The following is a 13,482-nucleotide window of genomic DNA, read 5'->3' as shown; positions in this document are numbered from 1 at the left end:
TGCTCAGGAAGATCCAGAGAATACTCCCTTTACCATGCCTGTGAGAAACACATTCATGAGTAAAGCCCTGATGTCCTTGAAGAACTCTATAGTGGCTATTTCCTGCAGGCCAGAAGTGATGGTAGAAACTTCTGCCATAAAGCTGGGCTACCTGAATGATAAGATCCCACGTCAGCAGGACCATGTACTGGTATCCAATCACCGAAGACAAACTAGATGTGGTTACTTGTTCTGGATAAACATGGTATAAAAGACCTGACCACAAAGTACCATGAGACTGAAAAAGAGACAGATTGAGGATTACCCAGAGTGCAGCTTATTGACAGAGGATGGCAGTAAAACCAGTGGATCCCCACAATTTGGGTCAAACAGAGAGAGTTTTATAATGGTAGGACAAAATTGAATTCAGGGGGCTGGGGACATAGTTCAGTGGTAGAGTGCTTGCCTAGCACGCACAAGGCACTGCATTTGATCCCCAGCACCACATTAAAAAAAAAAAAAAAAAAAAAAAAAACTAAATAAACAAAATAAAGGTATTGTGTTCATCTACAACTAAAAATATATATTTTTTAAAAAGTGAATTCAGAGGAATCACCTGATTTATCTCACATTAACATTTAACAGTGCCAGGAGCTGTCATAAAATGCCACATACCATTTTAATAGTTTTGTTTACTGATAGTATGCTGGGAAACTCTGCAGGGTGGTAGTGATTGGAAACAGGCCAAGATTACTCAGGGGGAAATCATGGTGGTTTCAACTCCTGATGGCTGTAGTCAACTCAAGCTGGGACCCTACATTATTCTAATGGGCTCATGAAAAATGTGGCCATGGTGGGAGGGATGGAGGTCAGGCATGGGCTTAGCAACATGGGTACCCAGTTACCAAGGCCAATCTGGTTACAGTCACTGCTGAGTACCCAAATCTCCTATCAACTGGGATAAACACTGAACTTCCATTGTGAAAGTCAACCATCCACTTGGTGGCTGGCTGGTTACATAGAAAGAAGTTTTGCTTTGTTCTCATTGAAAAATCCATTTCTTATGACACAGATTTGTCTTCTGCCAAAGTTACCATCTGTGAGCTTATAGAATGCTTTATTTTCAGCAATGCTCTGATCAAAGAATTTATTTCACAGCAGATGAAGGGCAACAGTAGCCTCGGGCTCATGGAACTCATTGGTCTTACCATGTTCCTCATGGCTTGCTTATGGCACCAGCTGGGTGGCAACTTCTTGCAGAACTTGGGTAATGTCCTTCAGGCTGCAGGATGTGCTCTAAACCAGCAACCAACATATGGCACTAAGGGAAATCCCAAACTGAACAGGAAGAAGAGGATAGAAATGAGAACAGATTCTATCAATACAGCACAGTGTGTTTATCTAGCAAAACTTATGCTTTCTACCTCTAAAACTGGGAGCTCTGCTTATTTAGAGGCCTTAGTTACCAAGAGAGAAGTGTTTCCATAGGGGAAACAGCAGTGGTTCCATTGAATTGGAAGTTAAGACTACCCCTGGCTATTTTGGAGTTCTTCTGTCAGTGAATTAACAAAAAGGATTAGTGTACTGACTGGAGTGATGGATCCTGAGTATCAAGGGGGAGAACAGGAAAGGTCTCGGTTTTCCCAAATCAAGGGATTAAAGTCAAAAGCAAAACTACTACAACTCAATTCCAGAAGGACTGCTAATGGCCAAGACCAGGTATAGCCAAGGTAAAGTATTTATGTGCTTCACATGCTAAATATCAGGCTTCTAAGATGCCTGTTTTAATCCATCAACCCCCAGAACCAATAAAACTCATAGATGACTCTGCAGGATTGCAGACCTAGAGTGCAGTGACCCCAGACTTCAGACACCTTCACTGCCTTTTGGGACACAGATGTATTTTGCTTGACTTACTCAGGAGGCTGAGGCAAGAGGATTGCAAGTTCCAAGCTGGCCTCAGCAACTTAGTGAAATGCTGTCTCAAAAAAAAAAAAAAGAAAAGAAAAGAAAGGGCTGAGTATATAGCTTGGTGGTAGAGCGCCCCTGGGTTTATTCCCCAGTACCAGGGAAAACCAATCAGTAAACAAATAAAAATAAAAGTTAGGGACCTAATACAAAAATAAGCAAACCACTGGAACAGGCACTTCACACAAAAGAAAATGTCCAAGTGGTTGATAAGCATATGAAAAGATGTTCACCACAAACAGTCTTCAAATAAATGTAAATTAAACCAAATACTAGGCAGATTTAAACCAAGACTATAGTTAACTTCTCTTTTTCTCTCTTCTCTCTCTCTTCTCCCTTTCTTTCTTTCTCTCTCCCCACCCAGGGGGAGTGATGGAGGTGGCATCCAGGGGTCTTTAACACTGAGCTACATCACCAGCCTCTTTTTTAAATTTTAAGTTTTTAAGTTAGGCACTTGTGAAATTGCCCAGTCTGGCCTTGAACATGCAATCCTCTTTCCTCAGCCTCCAGAGTTGTTGGCATTACAAGCATGTGGTACTGTGCCCAGGTCCCAGTTCATAGTTAACTTCTCTTGCTCTATTTACTCCTCTCTGACCCAGCACCCCTTGGTTGGAACACAGTAAGCTTGGAGCTGGGACCAGTCCTGCCATTCCTCCCTCATTTCACCCTGGATAACCTCACTTCCCAGGCTGCTTTCAGGGTGGATCAGAAGGCAGCTGGTATTTGCTGAAAGGGGTGGAAGGTTCCTCTAACTCCTACCTGGCCAAGAAGAAGGGACATGTTTGCATCCCAAATAATCATAGCCAAAGAGAGTGTGATGGAACAGACCTGCTCACTCCATGGCATTGGTGAAGGGGTGGACAGCAAGCCAGGGACAAGTATACACTCCCCCAGTGACTTATTTTCTCCAACTAGGCCCCACCTCCTACAGTTTCCACAACCTTTCAATAATCCATTTAATTATGAACCCATCAATGGATCAATCAATTGATAAGATCAGTTTTCTCATGATCCAAGCACTTCCCCAAAGCCCAACTTTTAAACACTGCTGCACTGAGGACCAAGCCTTCAACAGATGAGCCTTTGAGGGACATTTCAGATCCAAACCATAACAACATTATTGAGTAGTTTCAGTGTAGGTATCAATTTAGAAAGAGAGCATGCAATGGGAGCTTGGGAATCAGGAATCCCTAGGAGCCCCACAATCATATCCTGCAGCTCACCACATACCAGGCTAATACTAAAAGTGTTGCATATACTAACTCACTCATTCAATCCTCATTGGAACCCCAGTGTAGCCATTATTATCCATTTTACAGGTAAGAAATACAAACTAACTTGTAACTTGCCTAAGGACAACAGTTATAAAGTACTGATTATCTATCTGTAAAACGAGAGTGCAAATGCCTGCCCTGTACCCATATACTGCAAGTCATACTCATATAAGGCAGCCAACTCCTACGTATTGGCAATGAATTAGATTTCTTATTCAAATTCATTACAATACTCTGAATTCTGTACATAAATTTTCCGTGTTTCCGCCCCCCCATTCCACATCTTTTTGGACATAGGAAAGTTCTTTCCTGTGAGGACCTATGTGTGCAGGCACAGAAAATTCCTAGAAAGATGGGCCTGGTGTCGCTAGGCTATAAACCCCAGCGGCTAGGGAGGCTGGGGCAGGAGAATTGCAAGTTCAAAGCCAGCCTCAGCAACTTAGCAACTTAGCAAGGCCCTAAGGAAAAACTCTGTTTCTAAATAAAAATATATTTTTAAAGGGGGCTTGGGGTGTGGCTCAGCGCCCTTGGGTTCAACCCCAGTACCAATAAATAAATAAATAAGTAAATAAATAAACAAATAATAATAGTGAGCTCAAGGTCTTTCCCCCAACAGCACAGGAGTGGGCACTTTTAGTTTTTATTATTATTATTTTTATTTTTGGCAGAGGGGATTGCACCCAGGGGCGCTCTACCTCCGAGCCACATCCCCAGATCTATTTATTTATTTTTATTTTGAGACAGATTTTTGCTAAATTGCCCAGGTTGACCTGGAACCTGCAATCATCCTGCTTCTGCTTCCCGAGCCTCTGGGATTATAGACGTGCGCAACCCTGCCGGCGGCTGGGCGCTTTCAAATGCGATGGGAGGGAGAGAGCAGAATCCTTAGCGCTGTGCCCACCTTGCTTCCCCCGGAGTAGGGTGCAGCGACGGATTTAGAAGACCCCGCCCGTGCCGCGAGGGTTGGAGGTTGGGGGCCCCGCCCCGCCCTGTCCCGCCCCGCGAAGTTTAAGAGCTCTCGCCAGCAGCTGAGGCTCTAGTTCCAGGGCAAGTCTTGCTCGTCCCCTCGTGTAGGGTCTTCTTACTCGCCTTTCGCGCTCCCACACAGCCCCAGAGGCCCCTGCTACCCTTCCGCTCCCATCCCGATTAGGGTCAAGCCCTGCCCAGCCCGGGGCAGCTAGGCCGCCCGCTGCCGACTGGCCTGGGCACTCAGGTCCAGCCCCTGCGTGACAGCAGCTCTCCGGTTCCCGCGTCACCCGCGCTCTCTGGCTGCATGGCGGGCCCAGGCACGCCCCAGTCCACCGGTCGCCTAGAGTCCTCTTTCTCTGTAGAAGCCATCCTGGCTAAGCCCGACTCCCGCGCGCCGGTGACCTCCCCTCCGCCAGTCTCTTCCTGTGCGGCCCTGGGCCTCTGGACCGCTCCCTCTCAGTCTCCTGCCCCAGTTCTGCCCTGGGCGTGCCCAGCAACTTGGCTGCCCGCCTACCTGAGAGTGGGTGTCTACCCGCTGTGCCCACAGCCGGCTGTGCCTAGGCTGCGCATGGCTCACTTCTGCGGCTTCCAGGGCCTCGGCGTCACAGGTACGGCGGGACAGAGCGCCCGTGCGGGGTAATTGGTCAGGGGATGGAGAGTGGAGGCCTCACACTGGAATAGACAAGTACCTGAGTTTGAGACGCGAGGTTTCCCCGCGGGTCGCTGAGGTGGGAGCGGGAGGTGCTGGTGTTCGACAGACTGGGTCGGTAACCCAGTGCTGGGGATGCAAGGAGACCCAACCCTCCTCCCAGTCTCCTCCTTCCGGACTCTGCCCCACACCCGCTTTGGCACAGACACTTCCCTAAAGCTGCATGGTCCCAAATCCACAGCTCTGGTCTTTGAGAAGGGGATGCATGCGTGATGCGTGATGCGGGACCTGTTAGCTGGCAAAGGCCGAGATTCTACCCCTGTCCCTTGCTGCTCACATCTATAGGAACCTGGACTCCACGCTTAACCTCTCTGAGCCTGCCTGCTTACAGCGGTCTTAAAATAGTACCTGAGCAGATCTGCTGCACAGGCACATAATGCCAGTGGGAATTTAACTGTTGAGGTAACACTTCTCCTGTAGCATTAACCTTTTGCCGCTTGGGACACCTGCTTCATGCTTCCCCATGTCCCCATGAAGAAAACAGGAGCAAAGTAGTCAAGCCTCATTAACCCATAACAAGATCATCATAACACAGTCTTACCTGGTTCCTACTCCTGGGACCCCCTCGCCTTGCATGTCCTCAACCCCTTTCATCAGCGCATTAACACCTGGACTCCCAAGCCGATCCAGATTCACACTCTTTGAGAGCTTGTCCATCCCTCCAAGTCCCTTTCACTAGCTCTCCACACACCTGAGGGATGAATTGCAGTTTGCTAATTTATGTTCCAATTGTCTAATTTTCAAGTTGGTTTTCCCATGGATATTATATTCACACATCCAAACTTCAAAATGTATATCAAGATCTATGGAGAAAGTTTCCTCTTTCCCTTCTTGTCCCCTAACCACTTAATTCTGGGTGTAGTTGTGCATATTAAAATATCTTAGTGCATACAACTATTCTTTCCCCCTTTTCCCTATGCATACCATACACACTGCTCTGCACTTATTCTTTTAACTTGATCATATATCTTGGAGAGGCATTTCCTGTCCATAAAGAGCTTCTTTTACAACCACAGAGTAGTTCACTGTAAGAATGTAAGATAACTGATCTAGCCCAATTGATTTTTCATTTGCTATTATACATAGTGCTGTGATGGATAATCTGCACATAAGATATTCAAGAATAGCTGGAATCATTGGCTTAAAGGGTAGATGCTTTTTGTAGTTTTGTCAGATTGTCCTCCACAGATCTTGTATCCCCTTTTCACTCCCACCAGCTAAGTATAAGAGTGCCCCTTTTCTCCACAACCTCACCAATGCAGGGTGTTATTCAACTTTTGAAATAGAGCCAATGCAATAGAAGGAAAAAAATGATTCGGTGTGCATTTCTCAAATATAAGTGGGATTGAGCATTTTTTCTCAGTTTGTTTATTGTTGCAACATTTTGTTTTTAACACCAAACACTGCACCAAAATATGAGCCATTCATCTTAAGACAACTTTACCATAACTAAGAGTATTGTACTGATGTTTAGAATTAATTTGATTTTTTACTGGGTATTGAACCCAAAGGCACTTAACCACTTATTGCTAATTACTTATTGTAATAATCAAATACTTCATCATCGGTTAAACATAATTATCAAATTAAAAGAGCAAAGTTTTTGCTCCCCTTTTTACCCTCAAATCAAACCAAAAAAGTCATTTTTTTCACCTGGAAATAACACTTATTTTAACCAGTTTTAAACAAAACCAAGCATGCTCTAAAACATGGGAAAACAAGGTTTCCCAGAGTGAATATGATACTTGAAAAGATAAAACTCCCTGGATGAATTTGTTCCAACCAATCACTTAGTTGTACTCCTCAGTTGGTCTCCCCATGACTTTTAGCAGCTTTTGTTTTAGGACATCAAACTACTGGGTTGCTTTTAGATTAAGCTCTTTTTTTTTTTTTTTTTTAATGTCTAATAGCCATCTTTATTTCCTTTTCTGTGTACTTAGCCCGTTTTTCTAACTGGACATTTATAACAATCTATTTGGAGCTGCCCTGGCTCCCGGTAGTGAGGATTGAACCCAGGGGTGCTCTATGACCAAGTAACATCTTCAGACCTTTATTATTATTATTTTATTTATTTTGGGTCTAAGTTTCTGAGGCTGGCCTCAATCTTCCTATTGTCCCGCCTCAGCCTCCAAAGTTGCTGGGATTACAGATGTGCACCACCATGCCCAGCTAGTTCCTTTTATATTAGGAAAATTAGCCCTTTGTAATAAGATGTAAATATTCTCTCAGATTATTGTCTTTTCACTTTGATTATGGTTTTTGTTTTTGTCACATAAAAAATTTTCATTTTTATGTGTTTGAATGTATTAATTTTTTCACTTTTTTTTTTTTGCAATACTGATTTTGTTTTGCTTTGTTTTTTACTGGGGATTTAACCCAAAGGCACTTAACCACTGAGCCATATTCCCAGACCTTTTTATTTTTTGGGACAGAGTCTCACTAATTTGCTTAGGACCTTGCTAAATCGCTGAGACTAGCTTCCTGAGTCACTGGGATCATAGCTGTGTGCCACCATGTCTGACTGCAATATTGGAGATTAAATCCAGGGGTGCTCTGCCGTCAGTCCTTTTTTATTTTATTTTGAGACAGAATCTCAGTAAGGTGCCCAGGATGGACTTGAATTTGTGGTCTTCCTGCTTCAGCTAGAGGCAGGAAATAGCTGGGATTGCAGGCATGTGCCACCATGCCCCACTATCACTTTACCCCTGAGCTATATTCCCAGCCCTTTAAAAAAAAAAAAAAAAAATATATATATATATATATATATATATATATATATATATATATTTAATTAATTTGAGACAGGGTCTTGCTAACTTTCCCAGGCTGACTCCTAGCTTGGGATCCTCCTGTTTCAGCCTTCTAAGTCACTATACCTGGCAGGGGTATACTTTTTTACATTTAAATATTTGTTTCATTTGGAAATTTCCTTGGTGCAAGCTATGAGATATGGTACTGGCTTATTTCTTCCCATATCTGGAAATAATCCACCCCTTCCCCCACTGCATTGTCTATTGTGTTGTTATAGGTTTTTAAAATCATCATTGACTTTCCTTTTGCTCTGTACCTGACATAGCACTAAGCACCTTGTGACATCTGTAAGTATGGATTATTATCACCATTTTATATATGAGGAAATCAAGCCCACAGAGGTATATTGACTTGCCTGAGGCCCTATAGCTGGTAACTAATGGCAGAGCTAAGATTCCAAGTAAAACTCTTAAGGATCACATGCAGCCTAATTTCCTCTTGAAGGGTTCTACTACTTCAGATTTTGAAACAAGGCAGGAGAGACTAGATACACCAGGCTGCATACCTGTTGGGCTTTGCCTGGTCTCACCTCATGCAGGCACATGGTAAATTGGGTAAGCCCAGTGGTTGGAATCCTGGGCAGCTGAGATACCAGCCCCAATCCCTACACTGGAGCAGTCTGTCTGTTAGCCATGAGGCCTCTCCAAGACTAGTGGAAGCTGAGTGGCCTTAGCACTACATTTGGCATTTCTCTGCCCAGAATATTCTCCTCTGGGATAAGTCAACAGCTCACTCCTTCATCCTCTCACACGGAGTCAGGTACTGCTCCCTGGTAGATGTACCTCCACTGGACCACAAGTTGGTGAGCTGAATTAAACTTTTGTGTCCCTTAGAAAAGGGCATCACTTCCTCCAGGTAGACATAGCCCCTTGTTAGGGGCAAGAGTTGGCCTGCAGAGAGTGGGCAGATTTTCACACCCACTTACCCTCTCAGCTGGGTACCTATGTGCAAAAGCTATACATAGTGGACCTGTTCAAATGTTAAAGATGTAAACTACCCTCTCCCATGCATATACACCCTGTCCCTGCTTCTCCACTTACCCACTCCTTAGCACTTACTGCTATCTGACATATTAAATGTTTTACTTATTTACTGCTTACCCACTTCTAAGATGTGAGTTCCATGACTACAGCATTTCCTGTGTTTAACATATAGCAGCTATTCAAAAGGTATTTGTTGAATGAATGAAAAGGGTGATATTTTGGAGATCCCATCTCTGCCCATCCCTTGGAGTTTTCCAAGCAGTCAAGGAAAGAAAGCAAGATGAGGAGGAAGGAGTTTGGCAACTCCTATTAGGGGCCAGAAGTTAAGCCACTTGGCTGAGAGGAAGAAGAAAAAGGAGTCACATTTCACTGTTCTTTCTTTTTTATCTGTTTTGGGTTGTTTCCACATAATTTCTTCCCACTCCGTCTTCTTGCCCTGTTACCTGGCCAAGGGGGAGGCAGGAAGTGAACCACATGTTTGTTCTCTCCCCTCCAAGATGGGTTGGCAGGTAGCTGCTGGCTGACTCTCCTCTGCTGATGGTTGCTCTTTAGGCTTGGAACTGGCTCACTGCCCAGGCCTCTGGGGCTCCCCGCACTGGACCCCTAGCGAGGACCTTCAGGACACTGAGAGACATCAAAAGAGGGTTCGAACTATGTTTAACTTGGAGCAGCTGGAAGAGTTGGAGAAAGTGTTTGCAAAACAGCACAATCTGGTGGGGAAGAAGAGAGCCCAGCTGGCAGCCCGGCTCCACCTTACAGAGAATCAGGTGGGAGCAGGGAGTCCTATGGGGCCTGGGTTGCATCTGGGGTCAGATACCAACTCTGGAAGACCCTAAGTCGGGAGTGGGAGGAAGACATGGACCATCTTTGGGCCAAGCTGTTGGGAGACAGGCCCTAGTTTTTTACACACTCCCTATGTAATGAGAAAAATAGTTGTGGGAATAACATACAAAGTTAATCTAAAACTTTGATAAAGTGTTCTATGCTAAAGTACTATCAGAAAAATTAAGTAGGCATCTTCTTTTTTTAATATTTATTTTTTAGCTTTAGGTGGATACAATATCTTTATTTTTATTTTTATGTGATGCTGAGGATTGAACCCAGTGCCTCACTCATGCCAGGTGAGCGTGCTACTACTTGAGCCATATCCCCAGCCCCTAGTAGGCATTTTCAAGAGACTAAATATTAAAAAATAATAAAAAAGATTACCTTGACTCCCATATTTCCCCCCAGCTATTGTGTCATTTCTCTGCTCCTTTCACAAGCAAACTTCTCATGAACTTGCTACATTCACTGTCTCCATGTCCTCACTTCCCATTTGCTCTGACTCATTCCAGTATGAATACTTTCCTTCCCATTCCATTAAAACTTCTCAGCAAGTTCTCAATGACCTTCATGTTGCCAAAGCCACCACTCAGCAGCTCTCAGTACAGTGGCCACTCCTTCCTTTACTGAAACACATTCATATTCTCTCTCTCTCTCACCAGGGTTTGAATTCAGGGTTGCTTAACCACTGAGCCACATCCCCAGCCCTATTTTATATTTAGAGACAGGGTCTCACTGACTTGCTTAGGGCCTAAGTTGCTGAGGCTGGCTTTGAACTCTCAATCCTCCTGCCTCAGCCTCCAGAGCTACTGGGATTATAGGCGTGCATCATGGTATCCAGCTAACACATTCTTCTCTTAACTTCCAGACACCACACACTTGATTCTTCTTCCTGCTCTCTGGCCATTTCTATCTCCTTTTCAGGCTGCTCTTCCCTTTGGGACCTCAAAAATCTCTCTCAGCTGTGGGGAAAAAGAGAGCCCTGCTGGTAGCTGGGCTCTATTCTCATCTATTCCCATAGGTTTTTTTTTTGTTTGTTTGTTTGGGTATCAGGGATTGAACTCAGGGCCACTCAACCGCTGAGCCACATCCCCAGCCCTATTTTGTATTTTCTTTCGAGACAGTGCCTTGCTGAGTTGCTCAGTACCTTGCTTTTTGCTGAGGCTAGCCTTGTACTCGCAATCTTCCTGTCTTGGCCTCCTCAGCTGCTGGTATTATAGGTGATAATATAATATTTGCCATGCCCGGCAATTATTCCCAGTTTTAAATACTATTTATAAGCAAATGACTCTCAAAATTTCTATCCTCTGCCCAGTCTTCTCTTCTGACTAGTATTACACCTTGTTAACATTCCCACTTAGGTGTTTTTTTTTAAATTGCTTTTATTTTTTAGATACATGACAGTGGAGTGCATCACAATTCTTATTACACATATAGAACACAATTTTTCATATCTCTGTTTGTATATAAAGTATGTTCACACCAATTCATGTCTTCATACATGTACTTTGGATAATGATGTCCATCACATTCCACCATCATTGCTAACCCCCTGCCCCGTCCCTTTCCCTCCCATCCCTCCACTTAGGTGTTTTAAGGGTAGGCAATTCAAACTTCACAACACTGAACCTCAATTTCTGATTCCCCCTTCAAATCTATTCCATTTCCCATTCATCCAGGTCTCACCATTCATCCAGTTGCTCAAAACACTAATTCATTCTAGATTCCTCCTTCTCCATTTCCAACCATCAGCAAACCTTGTCACCTCTACCTCCAAAATGCAGATGGAATTGCTTCATTGTCCCTAGTTTATATCCCGGTTCTCATCAGATCGAAGCACTAGCTTCCAAACTGTCTCCCTGCTTCTGCCTCCATCTGTTCTTCACACAGCAGCTCAACCATGTGCAATTCACTCAAGACTGTAAACAGAACTATGTTATGTCCCAATTAAAAGCCTCAAAGGTGACACTCCTTCCCCATGGCCCACCTAGGTCCTGGTTTTTATGGCCCCCGCCAACTTCTCCCACTTCCTCTCCCTTTTCTTTCCCCTCTTATTAACAGCCACATTCTCCTTCTTTCTGGTTCTCAAACACTCAAGTTTGGTGCCAACTCAGATCCTTCCTACAGTCTGGCCTATTCCTCTCTATCCCCACCAGGTTGACCACTCATTCTCTAACCCTTAGTGTTGGGTCCTCAGGAAAACTTCCCCAACCCAAACCCCTGTTTCTACCCCCATTTGCATTTATATATTTTGGTTTGTTACATTTATTACTGTGCGCTCCAAAAGGGCAGGGACCATGCCTCTATTGCTCACCACTATATCACCACTACCTAGGATGGTGTCTAGGAGCTGGTTTAGGTGGATGAATTGTAAGTGGGATTATAGTAAAGGGCATTTTGGAGGAGATGCTTCCCTTAGCAGGAGGAACAAATTTTGGCCAGACACCAAGGGTTGGGTACTCTGGGACTGGGGGAGGAAAGGGACCTGCTGGTCACATTCTGATGTCAGCTCATTGATCCCAATGATAGGTGAGGATCTGGTTCCAGAACCGCAGGGTCAAGTATCAGAAGCAGCAAAAGCTGAAACTGCCAGCCATGTCTGCTATGGCCACCTCCCTGGACGAGCCCTCCAGCAGTTCTGACAGCAGCATCCAGAGTGAAGATGTGGAGTCAGGAGTGGACAGCTGAGGACAGACACCCTACCTGTGCTATTTGGTCTAGTTCTAGGGGAAATCAATGGACCTTCCTGCCCACATCTCAATGAAGAGCCTCCTCAGGGCCAGGGAGCAACAGAGGAATTTGAACTGTCATGCAGGAGTCCCCTTTTCTATAACAACCCCTGAGAGCCATAATAATGTAGTGGTCAGAGGCACACACTTTGGCCATAAGCTATAAACTTGGCCAATTACTAAACTCCTGAGCCTTTATTCTTGATCTGTATAAGTGATTATAAAGGGGTGAGGTGATGTCTGTAAAGCACTTACAATGTGCCAGGACCAGTGGAAAGTGTGTGGTAATTGTTAAGGCTTATAGGCTCTCCCAGTGGGGATAGGGTGTAAGTGGCAGGGGAGGGGGAGAGTGATAGCTGCAGCAGCCCAGGATGCCCAGGGATTAATCAGTTTTTTTCTGGCCTGACTTTAGAAAGGGGACCTCACTGAATCAGTTCTGGATTTCTCCACCAGAGATGGTAGAATTAAGAGCAAGGAGGATCAAAAGGTAGACTACTTGGCTTATTTCTCAGTTTCCCAAAGTTTTCCTATTTTGTCTGAACAATTACCATCTCTCGGCTGCCTCTCTTGGAGCAACATGCTACCCTCACTGCCAACTCCCTGCTTCATCCATCCCCCCACCATCTTTATGTGGAATACAGAAATTTGACTCCACTTTATCATAAACTTGCCTGTTTTCATAGGATAGTTTGTGTTTCCCCTTCATGCTGCTGACTCATGGCTCCCTTTCCTTCCCAGGAATCTGCTCTGTTTTCCTCTAGGAAGCTAGCTGAGAGTTTATTCCCTTGAAGACAGCCACCAGCATCTTCAGAGCTGATTTCTGTAGCACAGATCATTAGTTCTAGAGCCAGTCCTGGGATTGAGGGAGAGTGTGGAAGGAGGCCGGCACTGCCACCTGGTGGTGAGAAGCCAGGCTCTAGCTGCTCTCAGTTTTCTGAATGAAGGGAAGAAAGGAAGGGAGCTGGGGCGGCCTTGGAAAACAATCTGTACCTAAAGCAGTGGACTCCTGGACACAAAGTGGCAGACTTGAGAGGAGCCTGGATCTAGCTTCAAGAATCCTTCTCTATCCCTGTCTTCAGGAAAATCCTTATGCTGAACCCAAAGTCAATTCTATTAATCAATGGCTCATTGACCCCAATTATAGGCAAGGATATGGTTCCATGGTTTAAAATACCATTAATTTGGGTTTTGGTCCAAGGAGTCCAGCTGCAGTTTCCTCTTTCATGAACAAATGG

At 44.6% G+C, this 13,482-nt stretch overlaps 1 protein-coding gene across 1 annotated transcript; it reads left to right on the top strand.

Moving 5' to 3' along the window:
- Positions 1 to 4,494: 4,494 nt before the first annotated feature.
- Positions 4,495 to 12,605, top strand: Noto (notochord homeobox). Its single transcript, XM_046432231.1, has 3 exons — positions 4,495 to 4,798; positions 9,246 to 9,460; positions 12,048 to 12,605. Exons 1-3 carry the CDS (start codon positions 4,495 to 4,497, stop codon positions 12,204 to 12,206), a joined length of 678 nt encoding a protein of 225 aa, XP_046288187.1. The 3' UTR covers positions 12,207 to 12,605.
- The last annotated feature ends 877 nt before the right edge of the window (positions 12,606 to 13,482 follow it).

The sequence above is a fragment of the Marmota monax genome, unplaced genomic scaffold (assembly GCF_021218885.2).
Source record: "Marmota monax isolate L192 unplaced genomic scaffold, Marmota_monax_Labrador192_F-V1.1 WCK01_AAM20220418_F8-fsc00106, whole genome shotgun sequence".
In the NCBI taxonomy this organism is placed as follows: Eukaryota; Metazoa; Chordata; class Mammalia; order Rodentia; family Sciuridae; genus Marmota; species Marmota monax.
This window is presented reverse-complemented; position numbering and strand designations above follow the sequence as displayed.

Excerpts from the sequence above, each read along its gene's own strand:
- Noto (XM_046432231.1), top strand. The coding sequence starts at position 4,495 with ATGGCGGGCCCAGGCACGCCCCAGTCCACCGGTCGCCTAGAGTCCTCT. Across the intron at positions 4,799-9,245 it reads CCAGGGCCTCGGCGTCACAG|GCTTGGAACTGGCTCACTGC; the intron begins GTACGGCGGGAC and ends GTTGCTCTTTAG. Across the intron at positions 9,461-12,047 it reads TCCACCTTACAGAGAATCAG|GTGAGGATCTGGTTCCAGAA; the intron begins GTGGGAGCAGGG and ends TCCCAATGATAG.